This window comes from Thamnophis sirtalis, unplaced genomic scaffold (genome assembly GCF_051295495.1).
Source record: "Thamnophis sirtalis isolate CommonGarterSnake01/CBP01778 unplaced genomic scaffold, rThaSir2_p1.2 scaffold_4, whole genome shotgun sequence".
Taxonomy (NCBI): domain Eukaryota; kingdom Metazoa; phylum Chordata; class Lepidosauria; order Squamata; family Natricidae; genus Thamnophis; species Thamnophis sirtalis.
The window spans coordinates 29280305-29303485 of record NW_028261384.1 but is presented as its reverse complement, the minus strand read 5'-3'; the positions used below and the strand labels follow the sequence as shown (position 1 = coordinate 29303485).

The 23181-nt window shown below is 39.1% G+C and overlaps 1 protein-coding gene across 1 annotated transcript in view; it reads left to right on the top strand.

The window, feature by feature from the left end:
* Positions 1-280: 280 nt before the first annotated feature.
* Positions 281-23181, top strand: part of DNAJC1 (DnaJ heat shock protein family (Hsp40) member C1) — a 109755-nt gene continuing 86854 nt past the window's right edge. Inside the window, exon 1 of the mRNA XM_014056123.2 lies at positions 281-565. Coding sequence (XP_013911598.2) covers positions 377-565 — 189 coding nt within the window. The 5' untranslated portion in view covers positions 281-376. The remainder of the gene's footprint in view (positions 566-23181) is intronic.

Sequence of the window (23181 nt, the reverse complement as noted above, 5' to 3'; positions counted from 1 at the left end):
CAGGGTCGGTTTAGTTTACTTCCCCGGAGGAGGCCTCATTTCCAAACAGCGCCCCATCCCTTTCCTTTTGTCCTAGCTCTCACCCCTTCCTTTCCTCCCAGCCAGAACAGCCAAACTACAGGCTCTTCAGGCCTCTTTCCGAGTCTTGTGGCTGTTCAGCTTCATGACGCACTGTATGGCCATCGCCCATTGGCCGGGCCCCGTCCTGGTTCTCCCTCGTGGGACTCACGGAGGGAGGAGCGGAACCGGCGTGCGAGCAGAGCATGCGTAGCTGTAAGGCTGTCTCCTTTCTGGCCACGTCTGCCGGGTTGTCTGGTGTAGCCGCGGCGCAGCAGTAGCAGCTGTTCTGGGTTCAACTCAGCCTTACGAGCCGGGAATGCGGGAGAATTCTCAGGGCGCTCTGGGCTGCCGCGCGCCCCCCTGGACGGGGTTGCGTTGGCCGCAGCTGCTGGCGCTGGTTTTGCTGGCACCGCTTGCCTTCGCTTGGGAGAGCGGCGACTTGGAGCTCTTCGACCTCGTGGAGGAAGTCCCGCAAAACTTCTACGCTTTCCTCGGCGTTGAGCAGGTGAAGAGAGAAGCGCGTCCGGGCTGTTCGTGGCTTTAGGCTGGGCCTTGGAAGTTCCTGCAAATCCCGGGGCGCCTAGAGGCACCGCAGAGACCAAAGCGGGTTCTGGGGCTTCTCCGCGGGGACTTCTCCGCGGGACATGGCCTGCAGTGTCTGGTATTAAACCACAGACTTGGGATTCCTTGTAACAGAGAATGGGATCTCTTTAAAGTGGCTTTTTAACAGGCTCAACCATAAGTCTTTCTTCCGGAACTTTTCGTAGCTCGTGCCCTGCCCTGTAGCTGAACACTATTGAAAGGTGCTGGCTTGAAGAAGGCCAGTTTTTTTGTAGATAGACATCCTGTCCGTCCGTTTCCCCCCCCCCCTCTACATTTCGATTCACTGTATCCTGGTTCTTCTGATATTCTTTATAATTTGGTTTGATTGTTTTCTTGCTATTCAAACTTTCAGCGGTATTGCTGGTGTTGCTAAATGCAGCCTTATCACTGTTTCTTCAATACTGTGACGAAGTACAGTAATGACCTTGAGTTTCGACCACAGTTGAGCCCAACATTTTTGTTGTTAAATAAGACATTTGTTAAGTCAGTGTTGTCCCACTTTATGACCTTGTTACAATTGTTAAATGAATCACTGCAGTTAATAAGTTAGTAACCTGGTTGTTAAGTGAATCAGGCTTCCCTGTTGACTTTGCTTTTCAAAAAGTTGCAAAAAGTGATCACATGACCTTGGGACACAGCAACAGTTGTAAATACGAACCAGTTGTCAAGCACCCGAATTTTGATCACATGATCATGGGGATGCTGCAAGGATCATAATTGAAAAACAGTAATAAGTCACTTTTCTCAGTGCCATTGTAACTTTGAATGATCACTAAATGAACTGTTGTAAATTGAGGACTGCCTATACCAAAACTAGTATAGTATAGTTTTGCCATTTCTATATACATATTAAAGTGTGTCTATCTGCACTTATCCATTTCATATATTATCAAACAATTTTATTTATACATCCGTCGGGGTTTCTGCAGTTTACAGAATATAATGAAGTACAATAACATAGTCATGTAAAACATAAACAAGGTTGATATCCTTGTTCTTGAATGACTGCTCACTATTAGCAAAGGGGGAGGGGAATAATATTAATTATATTAATAATTATACTTGTATTAATAATATTGCTCTGTGGAGCAAGCTTGTAAGTGGCTTAAGTTTATAACCTGCCCATCCACTGAAAACAACTTCGAAGGCTGGTCTCCAGAACTTATCAAATGAGACTTGGACTTAATATCTTTCATGTTATCCTATTTTGTATTGATGCAAAGTTTCTTGTTTAAAGTTGTGTTAACAACTTTCTTGTGTTTTGAAGTCCACTTGATATCAGATTTATTTTTTTGTTTTGTTTTTATACCTGGCTTTCATACATAGTGCAATTGTTGCTGATTGTTTGGATATGGTTTCATTTATTTTATTTTTGATTTGATATTCTGCTGCTATTTTGTTTATTTTGACTACAGGCTACCATACACTGAAAACTGGATATAAATAAACACATAGCATATGTGAAAGTTTTGAACCTGACTAGTTGGTGGTGAAACTAAAAGTTAAAGGATTAAGGATTAAGGAAATAGTGTTGAAGTTTGGGTTTACTGCTCTGAAATAGATTTGTTATGTTGATATTTCTTAGACAAGGAAATAGTAAAAGTTTCTTCCAATCACTACATCAGTTTGTTAAAAATGCTATTAATTAAATTAAATTAAATTAAATTAAAAATGCTTTTATTTAAATTAGGAGGGTTTTTTAAAATGAATTTTATTAATATAAAACTTTGCATTCTTGATAGATAACCATTAAACTTAATCCAAAATTGAATTCAAATACAATTGACATTTATTCTCTTTCCCCTTTCTATCCAGGAACTTTTTTAATGGTTTAATAATTGGTTTTACTACTTTAAAAATGTTATATTTCATCATTACAAAGAAAATAATGGAAAATGTTTATGAGGGGGAGTTCTCCTGGGGCTAGCCAGCCCCACATTTGTGTGGGCCTCTTTATCCTTCATGTGAGGTGTTATATATGCCCTTCTTGGGCACCCAACATGGCTTATGCGGCTGCAATCTGCACCAACTGAAGCTTCCAGATATTTTTCAAGAGTAGCCTCATGTAGAGTACGTTGCAGTGGTCCAATCAGGAGATAACCAGGGAATGAGTGATCAAATAGAAGGCCTTCCTATCCAGGAAAGGGTATAACTGGTGCACAACGCTGAAATGGGCAGAGGCCCTCCTAGTCACAGTTGCCAACTGCTTTTCAGGAAAAGCAGGAATCATGAGTCTAAAATGACTTCCACGTTATGGTCTGTCTAGGATAGTGCAATCCCACCAAAGATGATAAACTCCTGTATACAGCAGGACCAACTCACAGCCACTAAGCCTTACCAAGGTTCAGTTGAAGTCTTCATTTATTTCACTTTGCACTTTGTTGAATTCCTCAGTTTCTACCTTTGAAAATATCCTTAAAATTAAAAGGTCAGTAAACGTGTCACTTTTCTTACTATTCTACAATTGAATGACCATAAATCGTTGCAAGTGGGGACGTGGAGTCCAATATGAATTTTTATGGACATTGCTGTACAACTTTCTTCAGGTTTAGAAATAGATGTGCTTTCTTCATGCAGTGAGATTTATTTTATTTATTTATTTAATAGATTTATGTGATCCCCAATTCACTCATGATATGGTGAAGAAAAGTACTCAGTATTAGATTCAGGTGGATGGATTTAAATATCTTTGGGAATCAACATGACGTGAAGTTACAGCAACTTTTCAGTAACCCTTTCTAATTTTTGTTCCGTATAGTTCAATTTTTTAAATTTAATTCAATCTGTATAGTCTCTCATCTGATTCTAAGTGGCTTATAAGAGAAAACTGTTTAAATATATAAATAGCATTCAAAACAAAATGATTAATTAAAAAAAACATAAAAGAGCAGGAGAGTTCCAAACACAACCCACAAGCAATATTTTAATGTTAATAATGTAATATTTTTGTAATACACATCCTGTATCAAAGTACCACTATCTTAGGCTCATGTCATGTAGAATTTTAAAAACATGTAACGATGCTGACCTGTGATCTAGCACATAATACTTATTTATTTATTGAAAGGAAAACCAGTAAACATTTCCTATAGCCCCTCCTCCCCAATTGTTTATACTGCCCCTCTGATTGTTTTCATTTGGATAGCAGGAAGTCATACATTCAGAAGGACTGTACTGCAGCTAGTGACTATTTTTTTATTTTCAGTGGTATAAGTGAGCCTTTGAGCATTCCTGAAAATATGGTATTTGCAACAGATGCTTCTCTCTCTCTCTCTCTCTCTCTCTCTCTCTCTCTCTCTCCCTCTCTCCCTCCCTCCCTCCCTCCCTCTCTCCCCCCTCCCACCTTGCAGCAATTCTAGGCAGCTTGTATTTAATAAAAGCAACCACACGAAACATTAAAACAATAAATAGTAACACTAAAATTAATTGTCATTGTCGTTGTTACTTGCAAAGTCGTGTGCAACCCATTGCGACCCCGAGGACAACGTTCCTCCAGACCTTCCTGCTCACGCCTACTGCTTCGGTGACTCCATCCAGCCACCTCATTCTCTGTCGTCCCCTTCTTCTTTTGCCCTAAATCTTTCTCAGCATTAGGCTTTTCTCCAGTGAGTCCCTCCTTCTCATTAGGTGGCCAAAGTATTTGAGTTTCATCTTCAGGATCTGGCCTTCTAAAGAGCAGTCAGGGTTGATCTCCTCTAGGACTGGCTGGTTTGATTGCCTTGCAGTCCAAGGGACTCACAGGAGTCTTCTCCAGCACCATTGTTCAAAAGCCTCAATTCTTTGGTGCTCAGCCTTTCTTATGGTCCAACTTTTACAGGCATACATTGCAACTGGGAAAACCATAGCCGTGACTATATGCCCTTTATTGGCAGGATGATGATGTCTTTGCTTTTTAGTATGCTGTCTAGATTTGCCATAGCTTTCCTCCCCAGGAGCAAGCCTCTTTTAATTTCTTGGCTGCTGAAATTATAAATCAGCAAAGATGGAAAGGAAAGGAGCAAGATGCCTATGGGGAGGAGATGGGATCTTCTCCTAGTTCATTAACCACCTCCAGAATGACATGCTCCCATTGTGGCTCCGGGCCACGTTTTCAGACTCTTTTCAAAGGCCAAAAATGTGGATACAGATTTTACCTTGGGAAACACAATTGTCTAGAGGGCGGGAGCCATGGCGGAAAAAAGTTCTCCTGAACCCTACCAACTAGAATTCCTTGACAGGTTCCCTAGCATGCCCCTCTGCAGTGAGATAGTTCCTCAGGTAATCTGAACACATGCCAAGAAGGGATTTAAAGGTAATGAAAACTGTCAATTGGGCCTGGAGGCAAAATGGCAATCTGTGCTGCTCACACCATAGTGACGTACTGTGGATCATTCTAGCGGCCCCAAGAACTGTCCACGTAGCTGTATTCTGTGCCAGCTGTAGATTTCCAATACTCTTCAAGAGTAGCCACATATAAAACACATTCTAGTAGTCCAGGGGTCAGATGGCCAGGACTTGGGTGACTGAGCACAGGGATTCCTGATCCAGGAAAGAGAACAAATGGTGCATGATTATGAAGTTGTGTAAAGATTTTCCCAGCCATGACTGCTACCTGCTTTTTGAGCAAGAGTCACAAGCCCAGGAAAATCCCCAAGTTATGTACCAGGCCTGTTTGGAGCAATGCAACTCCAGCCAGAACTAAATATATTAAATTCCTAGATTTCAAAGCCCCATGTGCCCCAAACCATTCATTCTTACCAAGGTTCAGCCAAAACTTGTTGTCCCCCATTCAGAGCCCCACAAATACTGCGAGAGGGCAGGGACAGCATCTCTTGGGTCATCAGGGATTTGAAGTTGAGATAATCAGCATACTGATGCTAATTTATTCCATGGTAACAGATGATCTCATCCAGTGACTTAATCCAGATATTAGAAAAGGAGCGGGGAGAATACTGAACCTTGCAATCTGTCTCTTGCAATAAAAGAGCGGCCCATGAACTGGATCTCTCACTCTATCAACACCAGTTGAGACTGGCTTTGAGAAAGGAATGCAGATGGTGCCACCCGGCCATAAATCTCATAGCTGGCTCAAAAGATACTATGCTTAATGGTATCAAAGGCTGCTGAGAGATCAAGGAAAGCAGGGATGGATACACTCCACCCATGCTCTCACCAGATTTACTATGCAGGATGATTGGGTAGAGGCTTATTTTTTTAAAAAAATGTAATAAAGAAACCTGAGGAGGCATGGAACCTGTGGAACAAAAAGAGGTGCTCCTGGATGAGTCAATGCTCTTAAGATATCCTGAATGGAACACAGGGATTGGGAAATTTAGTTCCCATATTCATTACCACAAGTTTGTTAGAATGACCAGTGATCAAGGATGTTGGAATTGTAATTAAAAAAGGATGTTTTTGATCCTGTCTTAAGCAATTCTTGACAGATAAAAGAATATCTAAATTGGACTAATCCTGAAGGAAAATGTCTTTATAAAGGACATTTTAACTTGTAAAAAAAATCACTTCTGACCAGTAAATGTAAAAAAATAATCTTGAATTTTGTATAAATAATCATTTCTCACTGAGCTAAATAGCTCGTTTCGTTGATTCTAGAACAGGATAGGCATTTGGAATGACAAGAGTTGCAGATTAAATTGGGAAATCAGAAAATATTCTGGAAGACGATAGCACTTAAACCACTTTCATATTGCTGCTTCTTCTGTGTCCAAATAAGTTACCAGAAATTGAACTTGACTCGAAGAGTTTATTTCTATGCAATAAAGAGATCTAGAACTGCTTGGTTTTTCACACTCTTATTTTTCTTGCTGAGACAGCAGGAATTGAACAGTTTTTGAGTATACTGAATGGCCTTTAATAGAACCAGACCGAAGTACCAATTATTGTAATTGTAAATTTCTCAAGCCTCTTGCTAAGTTACTTTGCATGAAATTTTAATTCTCAATGTCTGGACCAGTGTATTAAAAACTCAATAGGGTCCCCCCCCCCCCTTTTGCTTTCCAAATTCATGAAAATGGATCAATCTCTTAAATTCTTCAATACTTATTATACCCATTGATGCTTTTTTGTTTAAGAAGCTTAATAGTACTTTGGTACATTGTGGTAAATGTTTTTTTTTATTATATATTTAGAAGTCAGCAATTTGCAATACGGATTAATATTTTATGCTATGGTTTAGCATAAACCATCATCCTGGACTTATTATAATGACTGAAACTTGAAGTGCTAAATGACTCACAATGAAATGCTGGTCTACCTCCCCCCCCCCCCTGTTCAGAAGTTATAAGGTCAGAAGATGCACACAATTTTTAAAAAGGCCTATACTTGCAAACATTTTTCTTCTATTCTGCATAGTCTTGAACATTAGATGTCTTTCAGATGGAGTTTTTTCTTTATAGGAATTGGCACAACATTGAAACCTAGGGCTTCTTGATCCATGCTTGTTGATTTAGCAGAATTGATTTTTAAAATGCCAGATACATTTGTGTTGCTTTTTCTACCATCTATTGTTAGTCCAGACAGACTTTTCAGTGAAAATTTGACAACGAGCCCTTTCCAAAGCAAGTTGGTCACTGCTTCAATCCAATATTAGAGCTGTAATGTATCTGCTGTTATGTACTGAGAATGATCAATATCAAGGTATGATTGTGATTTTTATGTCTATCATTGATTCTAGAAACAAAGTCACCTATTATGTTGCTTTTATTTATTTAAAGCAGCTTGTATTGTGTGCAGTTACTAAAAACAAGATAGCTTCATGCATTTAACCAGTGCTTACCACGATTGGTAGGATTATCACATTCTGTGTCTGTGAATTCCTCCAATTAAATGTGTGAAAGAACCAGTGCTTTGGGGTTTTGACGAAAGGCAATGGTATTGGTACACGTATGAGTAGTTGCCTAGCAACTGCCTGCATGAGTCCTCTAATTCCACCCTCGTATTATTAGAGCTTGTTTCATGTTCACAAGACATGGGAAACATACACTGGTCCAACTTGAAAAAGATGCTTGCTTGAGTTGACAGTCTTCTTGGATCATTTTTTTTTAAAAATTAGGAGTCACTGTATTTCATTATTAGCACAAAAAAGTTGGTTTTCCTTTTTTTGGGGGGGAGCAATGAATCATGGATTATAACTTGTTCCATTTCCTTGCTATTTTTTTAAGATCTAATGGAAGTGATTGTAGATAAAGCTGGGTTTCAGTAAATGCAGTTTTCAAATACTACACAGTGAACATTTTCTAACAGAATTGGCAGTGGGGAGACAGCTTTTAAAAATTTGCTTTATGGATCCTGATGCCATAAATTAGGAAGATGTGCACAAGGGTGGATTTTTTCCCCATATTATTGTGCTGTTTTTTAGGCAGGACTATCAGAAGCAAAGAACAAGTTTTACTTTATTTGCAATATGTATCATGAGCTATATTATTACATTAAACGGTATGGTTTAACTAATCTGAAGCACATTTAAGAAGCAAAAGCTGTTGATTGCTGATCCAGGTGAGGCCTTTTTAAGAGAGAAAGTGGTGGTGCTGTTCACCCCTTCTCAATGCACCTCAGCCTTTGAAATACTACTGGAAAGTCATTTTTCTACAGGAAAATGAATGCTGGGTGGTTTAAACCCTATTACTATTTATCTTTTATGCTACAAATTTTATCCTGGGAAAAGACTGATGGGAGAGAAGTCATTATTTTAGAAATGGAAATATAATGGAAATATGCAGCCTGAAGACGCTGTTTTAATAAAATCTAACAAAAGACATAGGAATAATTGTGCTTGATCATGCCCAGGATTTTGATAGTGTCCTATTTTCCTGTGCACTGCTTGGAGAGTCCAAGCAATGGGTTAAATTAGTCTTGTTGCCCTAGAACTAAGGAATCATTTTCCTTGGCCATGCCTCCTGGTGTTGCTTAGCACCAGATTTTTTCCTCAGTCTGGTCCATTTAGGGACTGTTTGTATGAGTTCCAGCTACTAATTTTTTTCTTTTCCTTGATGTATAGTTCTCTCCCAGTAGTTAGAATTGATTTTTAGAATCGTGCTACCAAGCCATGGAGCAGCCTGGACCATCTGCCTCCCTTGATGGTAGACCCCTAGCCAGAGAACTTCCTCAGGTAATGGCAAAAGGGCGAAGAAGGGCAGGGTGCAAGTCAAGATAGTCATCCCTACCAAGCTCCATCCACAGCAACGGTCAGGGATGCCGAACGGTGACAGCGGGCTCTCAAAAAATAGTTCGAGAAGGCCCAGCATCAGGTGGCACTGGAGGCCCCACAATCCACTACTCAAGTTGAGCTGGTCCTCCTGCCACCCCCAAGGGGAGATCTCCTGTCTGTTATTGATGCGGAGGAAGAGTCCCAAGATTTATCTCCAGATAGGTCACTGGCAGACTCAGGCTCTCCTATCCCTTCTTCTGTATCTGATCCGGGACCCACTCATGTGGGGCCCATTCCTGGGGGGTTTACTGACTCTTTCCTCGCCCAACAGGATCCCTCCTCTTCCAGGGACAGGGGCGGGCCTGACACCAGAGAAGCTCAGGAACCTGAATTATCTGCCCACATGCAAGCGATTGTCGCCTGCGCCATCTCCCAGGGCATACCTGAGGGGCTCCAAAAGAAAGACCAATTGTCAGTTAATCCTACTTCATGTTAGCCCAGGCAAGAGGCTACCACTACTGCCAGATGGGCCTGACATCCTTCTCTGGAATCCTCGGCGCTCAGCGAGGCTTCCATTTTGGAGGACCCAGTTCAGGAGGAGCAAGAGCTTTCGGAGGATGAGGGCCTTCCCCTGGATGTCCCTGCCTTCTCTGGTCTCTTTAAGCCCAGTTTATTTAAGTCCATCTTGCATAAGGCTAAGAACATCACTCAAATGGGTACCAAGACCAAGACTGGTTGGGGATCTTCGGATTCCACCCTGGCTAATCCTAATGACAGCATGTTTAATGTACAGGTTCCTCAGCAGGACCTGGTTCCAGTTCCCAGTCTCTTCATGGATGTCGTTTAGTGGCAAAGGGTCCAACCGGTTCCCTGGCCGCTCCCAGTGGCGGGGACAAAAAGTTGTATTCAGTGGATCCCGTGCTGGAGAACATTTTGGTCCTGCCTTCTGTAGACCCTCCTATAGCGGCCCTCACTTCTAACTCAGTCCTACCCACCAATCAGAAGGCCTCAAGGCGGATTCAAGAAAGTGGAGAAGGCCTGCCATAAGACCCATCTGGCAGCAGCCTGGGCTATTAAGGCGTCTTCCTCCACGTCTTTTTTCAACAGGACTTCTATCTTTTGGCTACGAGAACTTCAGGCTAAACTTGTCTTTGCCAGGATATAGCTAAAATTATTGCAGCGGCACAGTAATTTAATTTATTGAATTTATAGGCCGCCCAATCCCGGAGGACTCCGGGCGGCTTACACAGAATAAGAAAAGAAAAAAACAAACAAAATAAAAATAAAAATAAAGATTAAAATTCTCCAACACACATACATTCAAATTGGGGCTGGACCCTACATAATAAGGACAACAGCCCCAAGTTCTTGGCTGATGCCTCCCTTACCGCAGTTAAATTTGCCTCCAGTGCGTTAGCCTCCAATGTGATGTCCCGCCGCCTTGTGTGGCTTTGCCATTGGCAGGTGGACCAGAATAACAAGTGGAAGTTGGCTTCTGCTCCGTTCAAGGAGACTATTAAATTGTTTGGGGAGGTTTTAGACTCCTTTTTGATTGAATCTAAGGATAAGCAAAAGATCCTGCCTATCTTGAACAAAAAACAGGACCACAACTCCACTCCCTAATTCAGGAGGCAGTCCTTTCATTCCAATGAATCTACAGGCTCCTCCTCCTCCTTGAACAGACCAATTAATCAGTCAGCAGACAGGTCCCAGGACAGGCAGTCCTTTTGGGACAGGGGTAGGCAGCAGTTCAACTTCCGCAGATCCAACCTTGGCGGGGCTTCCAGCAGACCTTTCCGCAAATCCAAATGACCATCACCGATCCCCTCTCATCGGGGGACAGATTCAACTGTTCGCCCTCCAATGGGAACAGACCACAGAGGATGCCTGGGTCCTCTAGACCATCAGGGAGGGACTCTCACTAGAATTCCTCTCTTGGCTCCCTCAGAACTTTCTTGCCCTCTCAAGAGGGAGCTCATGACCCAGGAGATCCACCATCTCCTAGAGATCAATACTCTAGAGCAGATACTACCCGACCAGGAAGGGATTCTACTCCATCCTCTTCCTGGTGCCCAAGAGCTCAGGGTGTGTGTGTGTGGAGGGCAATCTTGGACTTGAAGAACCTCAATTGTCACATCACATACAGGAGGTTCAAGATGCAATCCATGCAGACCATCCTTGCAGGGATTCGCCAGGGGGAGCTCCTGACATCCATTGACTTAAAGGAGGCATATCTACTCATCCCAATTCGGCCACAACACCGAAGTTTCCTGCGGTTCTTCTATGCCGAATGACACTATCAGTACAGGTCCCTACCATTTGGCCTGTCATCAGCACCCAGGACCTTCACAAAAATTCTGTCAGTAGTTGGAGCACACCTCCAGGCGCAGACCCGTAAGACTGCAAAGTTCCCTGGACGACATTCTCATCCAATCGTCATCCAGAAAACAGCCTTACTGGACCTCCACATCACCATGAGGTCCCTTTGGAACCACAGTTTCTCTTTGAACCTGGAAAAGAGTCATTTCACCCCAACTACCAAGCTACCTGGGTGATAGATACCTCAAACTGCAGGGTGTTCATTTCCGAAGACAGGATAGACAGCTTAGTCTCCCTAGCCCGCAAGGTTCAGAGCTTGAGGAAAGTCCCTGTGCTGTTCCTTTCGCAACTGTTAGGGAAGATGACCTCGTACATCTCAGTTGTTCCCTGGTCATGGCTTAATTCCAAAGAGTTGCAGTGGCTCCTCCTGCCCCACCAGAGAGCGAACAGAAGCAACTCTACCAGGAAGGTGCGTCTTCCTCCGACTGTGAAGAGGTCCCTCAGATGGTGGCAATCAACAGCTCTACTGAATGGACATCTGTTTAAGGAAACTGCACGAGTAATCACAACAGACGCCAGCCTTGCCAGCTGGGGTGCACACATGAGACATTACGTAACTAGGGCAAGTGGTCTCCAGCTCAGGTGGCTTGCAATATCAACTTCTTGGAACTGTGGGCAGCGAGACACACCCTGCCCTGTTTTCAACAGGACATTCTACATCAGCACATCCTCCTGATGACGGACAATGTGGCCACCAAGGCACATATAAATCGCCAGGATGGCACCAGGTCCAGAAAACTCATGGCAGAGGCGGAGGCCCTGGACAGGTGGGCGGAACGTCACGTTGCATCCATCCGCTGCAACCACATCTCAGGGGTGGACAACACTCAGGCGGACTGGTTGAGCAAGACCACCATAGACAATGTAGAGTGGCGATTGAATTTGGTCCTGTTCTGCCAGTTGTCCTGCAGATCGGCTCCCCCGTGGTCAACCTTTTTGCCACCCGAGAAAACACGCAGCTCCATCGCTTCTTCTCCTGTTTCCACTCGCCGTGGGCGGAGGGGACAGATGCTCTCCGATGCAGGTGGCCTCAGGAACTGCTATACGCCTTCCCTCCACTCCTGCTTCTACCACAGGTGATCCTCAAAATCATAGCAGAGAAGGCGGAGATACTCCTGGTCGCATCTCACTGGCCTCGGAGGTCCTGGTATGCTGATCTCATCACTTGTCAGTGTCCAGCCTATGGTGAATCCCTCAGGGCCAGGTTTCCCTCAGCCAGGGTGCCATAGTCCACCTGGACCCCCAGTGGCTCCAGTTGGCTGTCTGGCACTTGAGGGGGACTTCCTGAGGAGAGAGGGCTTATAGGAGGAGGTATATGTACCATCCAGGCATCCAGGCTTCCTTCAACAACCAGGATTTACGATTCCTCCTGGTCCACTTTCACCAAGTGGTGTGACAACTTCTAGCTTGATCCGGTCACAGCACCTGTTTCTCATGTATTGGGCTTTCTATAAGAGGGTCTAAACAAGGGGCTTGCACCAACACCCTTTGTCGTCAGGTAGCGGCATTATCCACTGTTTGGTCTGGTACTCTGGCCCAGCTCCTCAGCAAGATACCAAGAATTCGCTGCTTCCTCAAGGGCACCTCCAACTTACGCCCTCCGGTGGTCCACCATTATCCTACCTGGCAGTTATTGGTGGTCTTGCAGGCCCTCACTTCAGCACCTTTCGAACCTCTACAAGACACCTCACCTTAAAGACAGCCTTTCTTGTTGCACTAACATCTGTGAGGCACATATCAGCACTGGCGGCTCATTTGGTCCGAGAGGACCTTTGTATCATACATCCGGACAGAGTCGTACTGCGCCTGGACCCTGCCTTCATCCCAAAGATCAATACCTGCTTCCATAGGGCTCAAGAAGTAATTTTACCAAACGTCTGCCCGCGCCCCAACCACCCAAGGAAATGTGTATGGCACACGCTGGATGTCAGATGGGCCCTGCGGACATACATTACGTGAACTGCAGACTTCCGCAGATAAGAGGTCCTCTGATCGTTCCAGCCAGGTTCCCTGAGTAAGAAGGTGACATCTTCTACTGTTGGCAGGTGGCTGAGAGCATGCATTGAAGCTGCATATGAACATCACTCCAGTGCAGTATCTCGACACATCACCACTCACTCTACAAGGGGCTCCACCACCACCACTGCAGCTTGGGCAACTCAGGCCACCATAGACAACATCTGCAGAGCGGCTACATGGTCTTCCCCATCGCCCTTTGTCAGAAACTATAAATTGGACATATATGCATCGTCCGAAGTTTCGTTCAGCAGGCGGGTTCTCCAGGGGGCTGTTTCCACAACCGAATCCCAGGACAGACCTTCTTCCTGCCCTAGTAACATGTAACTTGGGTATGTCCCATTGCTTGGACTCTGCAAGCAGTGCACAGGAAAATGACCATTGGCTTACCTGAAGGGTCCTTTTCTGTGCACTGCGGGAGAGTCCAACCCACCTTGGTTCTTTGGGTCCATGTCACCTTGGTCTTTCATCACACTTCCAGCCTTCACTGGTTCTAGGACTTGTCAAAAATCTGGCGCTAAGCAATATCAGGAGGTATGGCCAAGGAAAAAGATTCCTCAGTCCTAGGATAACAAGACTAATTTAACCCATTGCTTGGACTTTCCCGCAGTGCACAGAAAAGGACCCTTCAGGTAAGCCAATGGTCATTTTCCATGGTGACCAATCATTTGCCTTTGGAAACAACATAAACAGAATACAAATCTACTCACAGATACTGGCAGTAAATATTAGCTTAGTTTAGTTTATTGATTAGCCCATAGGCCAAATCAAAATATAGAGTTCCAAACACAAATTACTAATAAAATTCTATAAAAGCAATTTAAAATGAAATTGGAGTTAAAATACAATAATCTGATATATAGATAAATAAAATAAAATAATATTTCAGTATCGGCATAAACATTAAGTAAATGAATACATCTCTATCTCACATATAAGGAAATGCTTCCTTTGATCTAAGCTGAAAGTCATGTAGTATCATTGCATTAGTTGCAGATTCTGATATTGTGAAAGAACAAGGAAAAAAGTTGCTATTCACTTTCTCCACAAAATGCAAAATTTTCAAGAATTTCTTGATCTTAACTGCATGCTGTTACTTTAAAAAAGAAAACGTAACTTTATGGGAGTTTTTCCTTGCTGAATTCTTCTTGGCAATGATTAGCTGTACTCTTTAGCATACAATGAAGACTCTTTTCAAATAGCCCCTGCTTTCTGTTTGATTAGCCTCATGAGAGTGGGCCTTTATATGCCAGTTGCTCCAACGTGGTAGAATTTCCTTCCTAAGGTGATATATACCTAGTCTTCCCAATTTAGCTGATTGCTTAGAGTGGAGAAGAATGGAAAAGATGTTCTTTCCATTTAAAGGTGCTGTTAATTGAATTTCTAATTGATCTGTATGGTAAAAAAAGAGGAAAATAGTAATGTGCATTCACTCTTACAGACGGCTAAGATGGTCTTGTCTTGTTGAGATCTCTTGTTTGCATATAACATTTGTGAGCGCATTCCTTTAAAAATGGATAAATTTAAAAACCTGGAGGGGGGGGGGAGAAACCCCAGCATGTATGTGAAGCTAGAATTATTTGCTACGTCATTAAGGTCTAATGTAATGAGCTTTAATTAACTCCTTTATATCATTATTGGATATTAAATATCAGTCTTATTTCATTTGTGAGCAAGATAAAATATTGGAATACATATTGTGTTTTAATATGGATGCAAGGAAAAGAATGACCTCTATCAGTTGCATTATGGTTTAAAAAAAAAAACTAAAATTAGTGTGGGATTAGTGATTTTATTTTCAATATGTAGCTTAAAGACAGCTAAGTAGAACTTTTTGAATTATTGAGTCATTCAACTTTACTCCCAAAGCATTGTTACATATTGGTATCTCTAGTTGTGTTTTTATACTGTATATAAAGAAATTAATTTTTAAAGAATCAGTTTTGACTTCTTACCACTTGATGGCAGTGAAGGAGCTAAAGTTGGTAGGAAAAGTTCAGGCCAGATTCTTTTATGGATTACAAAATGTAGAGGTAACAAAGGAAGTTTCTGACACTTTTATATTATTCCTAATTGTAGATGATCCTGCAAGTGAAATTAATGAAAAAGAACACCTCTAGATGGAGCTTCAGCACTTTCTAAAGGGAAAGCTGCTTTTCAGCCTTAAATTGAATTTTACAAGTTCATTCAAAGTTATTTTTTCCTTCTTTGTGTGTAGAAAATAAGCCTGCAATATCCAATGAAAATGTCTTTAAAACTGTTGCTTATTTTCCAATATAAATAGTCTCGAGAGAACAAATCTGAAAAATTTAGATAGGAAGGAAAATGCATGTACAATTAATAGTATGGAGACTATTAAATGTTCAAATGAACTACTTCTAAAGGCTTCCATAATTTAGATTGAAGTTAGAAAATTAAAAGAAAGATGTACTTCAATGGCATTTTGGAAAAAAGATGAACATATTTTAAAAATGTATTTTTTATTAATTGTTTTAATTTTGGTTTCATCAAAATGGATTGACATTTTACAATTTTGAATTAAGTTCAATTTCTTATTCCTGTACCATTTTGTTTCCTTTGCCTGTTGTTGTTTTTGTTATCCTTTTTTCTTCCTTGAGGACTAGCATTGAAAGTGCTGTTTACTCAGTAAGCATTGTTTCAATACTCTTATCTTCTGTTGAAGATGATCTGCACAAAACCCTGCTACAGAAAAATATTTATGGGAAAACATCTCTTCAAATAATGAAGTCCAAACACAAATAGGCACAAACTGTTACCGAAACTAAAAATAAATTACATTATCAGATTTTTAAAGGATAGGTTTTGTGGATCTTTTGGTGACAAAAAGCAATGAAAAGAAAGTCAATTTTATGTGTGCTGTGCTAACACTGGGGGTTCTATAGAAATTCATTGTGGCTGCTGCAAAAATCTTGAAAAAAATTAAACCATTTAATTATCCTGATAAAAAAGCAAAACGGTAAATAACCATCATATTTAATAATACGAGATTGGTCTTAATGGAGAAAATGATTGATGTTGCCTTAGGGTACAACCAGCAATCCAAGGCAAAAGGCTCTAATAATAAATTATTTGGAAGTACTGGGTAGGTTAACAACTGATCTCACTGATGTGAAAGGCATCAGAGAGGTATGAATTTTTTTAGAAGAACATTTCATGTGTATCTGTCATTAACAGTTGATTATACAACACCATAGATGTGATCTCTGGTCTTTGTTAATAGCTTTCAAGGAAGCCTTCTGCCATTTGTAATCATATTAGCATGTATGTTACAATATTGTGCATCTTTTGTTACGCCATCAACTTCCTTATAGCTTTTTCAGCAGCAGGAATTTTGTTGCAGAGCCATTCAATAAATTTAGAAATAAATTTCTGGATGGTTCTTGAAGCAAACAAAATTTCAGCAGCAAACAGTTTTTTCTTATTTTAGTACATCCCTTTTCTTTCCCAGAGAATTTGCATTGGCAATTTTAAACTACTGAAAGTATCCATATGCCTTCAGCCTTTGGGTGAATATTAAAAGTCATCTTGACAGACTGATTTGGAAAATAGTGAAGTTTAGACTCTGGTGAATTTACAGGGAAAGGATCTTAGAAGACAACTTGATGATGGGAATTTATTTCTGTCACCTTATAAAGTACATTTATTTAAGCAATAAATGTATAAATGATTATCAGGTCCCATTTCTAGTAGTTACTTCTTGAGTGGCCTGTAAAAAGACTGAAGAGGAGTCTGGTTTTCTAGTGTTAGATCCATACTTAGAATTACCTAAATAATGGAATCATGGTCAAAAATTCTTTGCTGTCATGAAACTGGTTTAATATTCTGCCAGATTTCACAGCCTGTCAGCCAATTGATCTTTTTCTACAACCTAGATTTAACTGGAGATTGTTTGCTCTTATGTTTTCCATTACAGAAGGAACTGAATTAATGCCCAGATGACAGGGCTGCTGGAAACAAAGAAACAAACAAACAAAACCCCTCATCTGTGTCATATCAACATATCTGAATAAACTCCCATTTCCAGATTATAGTATATGAAAAATAAAATAAAATAATTTAATTTAAACTAGCATAAGGGTCCATTTGAAATAAGAATTTCATACATTTGTACTGCAGATTATTCATTCCTAGTTAATTTTCTTCTCAGTACTTTCCACATGCCTCTTAGATAGGCATTTTTTATCAGTGCTTTTTCTGAAAATAGCTGAGACAACCTTGGACTTTAGCTATTAAGCTGTTTTCTTCAAATGTGTCACATGGAAAAAGATCACAATTACTTGTTCAGGGGATAGATTTATGGCTATGAAATATTCCTCATTAAGTTGTAGTAAAGGAAAAAGCGGATATGCTAATTTGTAAAAATATGTTTGTGCAACATATTGAAAAATTGGTTCCAAAGATACAGAATTATAATATATATACCGCTTTTCTATAAAAAAAAATCAAAAGAGGTTGTGTGCAAATTAGAAATTGTGTTTTTAAAGAGTGCGTTACATTTCAACAGCATGGAAATGATGGAGCAGCATCAGATGAACCAATAATAGTTTTACCATTTATTTGCTGAAAAAAATTTCTTGCCACAAAAATGAAAGCAAATCACAACACCACTTTGTCAGAGCAGGGCTATGTCTAAAAAAATGTAGTAAAACATTGCCATGCTATTTGGCTGTAATGATGCTAATTTAGACATAAACTTGACTTGTTAATTTCTATAGAGTTGAGTCAACTGACTGTACATTTGCACAAATAGCTCAAAGATTTTGGTAACTTCTTAACAATTCTAATGTCTTAATTCTGTGCATTGGGGATTTTTTCAGGAAAAGAAATAGTGCTGTTTTATGAATCCTGATGAGGAGACATTTAGGTATCTAATGAAGTGGAATAAACTGTCACCTGCATGGGGTGCAGTGTCAGCTTATCTCCTCCAGAATGCAGATGAAATCCTTTGTAAGCATGACCTTTATGTTCATATTTATATTCCCTCCCACTAATTTTTTAAGCAAAATAAAACCCATGAAAGGAACATCTGCAAATTTAGTGTTTTTATGCTCTTCATGCTTGAGTTAGTACATTCCACCAGTTCTTAAACCAACAGAAAGCAATATTCGCATAATATTTGCTACCTCTACTGGTGATGCCTACTCTGTTTTAGACATGATATCTTAAACTAGAACTGTTCTTTTTTATGTTGTCTTGTATAGGACACTATATACAACAGATCCTCTGGTATCCATTTGATACATCCATTGGTTTTTCTTTTCATCAAACTTCAGACTTCACCAATTACTATACTTGAGGCTGAGGGTAAAAAAAGCAAGTTTTAACAGATGTTTAGACAAGCATGTTTAAATCTCCCAAATTTGCTCAGGTTTCATGCAGGTGTTTTGTGAGGGAACACTCAAAAAGAGTCCAATTATTAGTAAATTCAAATGATCCATTTTCGAATAGCACTTAAATTGTATTCAACAGCTACCTGAACAACAGCTGATAGGCAGAGGGAGAGTGGAAGCATCAGAAACAACCATTCTTCTGTTTTCTAGTTTCCCATGTAATATCTTCTACCACTAATGTTTGGGTCAAAGATATAGTTGATAGAGGGGGATCCAGTTTGAAAAAACCAATATCTTTAGAGTAATCTAGGCTGTGCTGCTTGATCTTCTGGATCCTTTTTTAAAAGTAGAAAGTGTGTTTCATATAATTATTAGACACAGAGATTGTACGAAGCAATGAATTTTGTATAAAAAAGCTATAAATGATATATGAAAAGTTCCAATTTTGTTATTAATTTAGATAAATCCTAGATGACTTTGCAATCATGGTTTTGTGTTGGGAGGAATGGTAATGAGTAATTTTTAATTGGAATCAATTGAATGTGTGATACTTAACAGAAAGTCTGTTTATTCCATTATTCTCCCATGTTCTGCAGTTTGTTTTAATGCATGACACCAAAATGAAGAACAATCAATTTTTGTGCTTGATGTAAATCCCCTCTTTTGAGGATGGGTGAAGAAAATAATTAAAAGAAATTAGGAAGGGAGGATAGGGGAGAGAGAAAGAGAGAGAGAGGGAGGGAGAGAGAGATTAAAATTTGTAATTACTTATATAAACACAGGTAATCTTCAATTTAAAATGGAATTGGTCCTCAAAATTACATCACTAAGTGATGTGGTTGTTAAGTGAGTGTGAGAGTTGCCAGTTGGGACTGGATTGCAAAGACCATTGTATTCACCATTCAATACCATTGTAATTTCAAATGGGGTTGGTGGTGTTCCTTGACACTGGCTGAGCTTGGTTGTTCTCTTTTGGTGTAAGTAGAGTGTAGAAAAGTAAGCCAAGAAGATAAGGCATGAGATAAGAAAAGGAATTGCAAATGTCTGTGGATATTCTCAGCCATCCAGGTCATAGTTGTCTCAAAGGTGTTTTTTCAAAAGGCAGTTGGACTTTTTCATGAGGAAGAAAATGTTGCTTCCTCAGTTAGGATGAAAAGCGAAACATTTTCTTTCTCAAGGAAAAAAAACAACCAATCTAGTTGTTGCTTTGAAAAAGCATCCTTGAAACAAAAGGAAATATAGTTTAAATATTAACAATTTCTCTTCATTTATTTCTAACCATATTGTTCTTGATTCCATTATTTCTAAACATTCCCTTATGTTCTCCCCTTTGCCTTTAAACTTCTGCCCTTTCTCTCTTTGAGGACCATATTAGCTCCCTGTAACCACAGCTCTTTCAGTATGCCACCCAGAGTTGCTTCAACAGAGATGGGTGGCATATAAATTTAATAAATAAAGTACCTCTGCCTCTCAACTAATTCTTTCATATATTTCTTTTGCATTTTGCTCCTCTTTTTCTTATAAGACCAAACTACCTGAATTTTGTTTCAAAAGATCACACTTATATTTTCATATCAATTCAACAACCATTGTTTTGCCATATCTCTTTCTATTTTGCTATGTTTCTTAATTACTTCATTCCAATAGTGCTCAACTTTTTATATTTCTTCTGACATCTTTATAGCAAAATGGGCAAAAGAATACTGTTATAAATTTCATACTCTTGCAAATTTTCTATTTTTCCAGTAAATAGTTAGATTTTTTAGGAAGGCACATGAAGTAATCTTGAAATCATTTGTTCCATTTTTTTCCCATCAAACATGTTTTGGTCTTTGATACCATTAATTTTCAGATCTATAATCCTCTATAATCACCATCGTCCCTATACTAATTTCTGAAATATTCCTTCCATTTTTCCATCTCTTTAGTTGCCCCTCTTTATTTTTATGTCCATCTGGTGGGAACTCTAGTCTTCTTCACTTCTAAAACTATTTTTCTTTCAGTGAAGATTGCTCTGTATTTTCTCTGCTTCCTTTGTTCTTAGCTATTCATTAGGGTCTTTCACCATATTCTTTGAAATATAGATTTTTTTTGTCTCTATATACATACAACATTTTATTGCTATTTTTGTAGCAATAATTTGTATGTGTATCCTTCTTATTGATGGCCTGTTTTATCATTCCATCAAACATATTTTTAATAATTCCCATTAGCATAATTCTATACTCTCCTGTGGCATATTATAACATAATTATATTAGCTATGTTCTAAACTGCTTCAACAACATATTTCCTGGAGTCTAGATTTGTGATAAAAAATTAACTTCTAATACTTTTTCATAAAGAACTCATACTTTCTCTTATTACAACAGTTCAACTCTACTCTAGTTTCTTTTGTATCTTTACTTCTACATCTATTTTTTTCCAAGATCCAGTATTGACACTACACTAAAAAAGGTCTGTTCCTCATTTAAAAATCCTCATTTTCTCTTTTATTAGATAGAACCTCTGTTTTACATAAAGAACTTAAAGATATATGCTTTTCTATTTGAAATCATTTAGATATATTTTAAATTTCATTTCATTTTTAATTCCTATTTTTCATTTCTCATTTTTTGACTAAGATACAATGTTATGAGTTCGTGTATATGAGATATGTCTTCTGCCCAACATCGCTTTGATCAATCAGGTTTTTACACAATGCTATTTAGGAAAACACAGAAGGTTAAATTTAAAAGACGCTTAGATCTACGGTACTCCTGTTCCATAGTAGTAGTAAAAACTATTTTGGCCAACTTTAGCATGTTTGAGGCAGTATGTCATAAATGCTAGCAAAACTCAGTTTATTGTGCATATGATCACAGTATTTTGTGCAAACTAGGAGCTCTAATTTAAAAGCAGTTTGCAAGTCAAGATGCTGTGCCTATAATCTACTAGTTGAAAATACAAGTAATATACCGAACATGTGCTGAGGATACAAATTCTATTTTCATTGATTAAGTTAAACTAATATTCTTAACGTTTCTATTCACAGTTCTTCCATTAGACAGAAATAAGGTACAGAATGAGAGACAGACTATGAGTTAAGTGCTGGATTTGATACTACATCCAGTATACTTATTAAATGTAGAAAGGAATCAAGTTTGTAATAGACTGAGAAGTGGTCTGATTTGGAGTTATAACAGTAGGCATTAATTTCTTAATAATAGAAAAATAGTAAACAAATGAAGGACCTAGTGCTAGCTCAGCATGAACATTAATTGAATTCCTAATATGAATGTATTTATTTATTAAACAAATTAATATGGCCACCTAACCCGTATGCAGGTGATTCCTGACAGATTACAACTTTAAAAATTCACAGCATAACAACCACAGGCAGCTGCTCTTTCTATGGCAGCAGCAACACAATTGGATCAACTACTTGATCAGCTCCATCCGCATTCTAATTAACCGAAAAATATCAAAATAATACCTCTGCCATGGTTTGCTTTTATTTTCAGTTTGCCTAATTCTAGTGATTTTTAAACTCATATATGACTAAGAGAATGCCATATGCATAAATTAATAGCAGATTAATTGTGAAATTAGAAGTGCTTTAAGCAAAATAGAAATTTAGAAAAAATAGTTCTGTTCAGTAACGATAAAGCATGACATTGCAGTTATTTATTTTCTGTCTTAATTTTGCAGAAAATAAGCACAGAATTATTTTTAATCAAGGCCCATATTTTGTAATTATTACTCTATAGTAGTTAGTTGACTAGAAGGAATTGTCTACTTCGTCAAGATTTAGAATAAGAATAGTTTTCTTGGAGCAAGAAAAGCTGCAGTTCTGACAAGTTTGTTTTGGTGAAAATACCCTTATAAAAAGTATTTTGATTTATTTTCATTTGTCAAATGCTGTTAATCCAAATTAGGTTTACTTTAGCCTTTTGGATATGCAGAAAATATTAAATGGTTGAAATGATAAAAACCTGTACAGTGCTGACTATGGTATGGAAATTATGTATGTTTATCAGTAATATGATACATGAGAAAAGCAATTAAATATTACAACATTGGAATTTTACATAGTTTGGTCTACACAAGCACTAGTGTTAATCAAAACATGACTGAGTACTAAACATGCATCTTCCCTAGTTTACCCTCACTCCTACCTTCCTGCCTCCTTCCTCTTAGGATTTAATCACAATTAAGTGAAAGATGCTGAATGCAATTTGTCATAGTGTAATTGACTACAAAGTCATGGTCAATATTGCCTTGGCTAACTCAACTTCTCAAACCAAATCCAAACATAATGAAATTGTGTTAGTGAGACATCTTGCCAAAGCAGTATGTGGAGAAGTAAATTCTTAGCCTTTAAATTACTTAATTTACATATATTACAAATTGGCTTTCTATAAATAAGGTCAATTTTCACTTCATACTGACATGATTGAATATTAAAGTGAACTAACTTTGTTTCTTTTCCTCCTTTTTTGGCAATATGTAGCTTTCCTTTCAAGTGTTATTACTGTTTGAATATTTGAATAAGAGAAGCCAAAGTTTTCTACAAATAGGCATAAATTCGAATTATATTATAGGTAGTTGTCATAAAGATAGTTGTAAATGTCTTTTAGCCCCATCA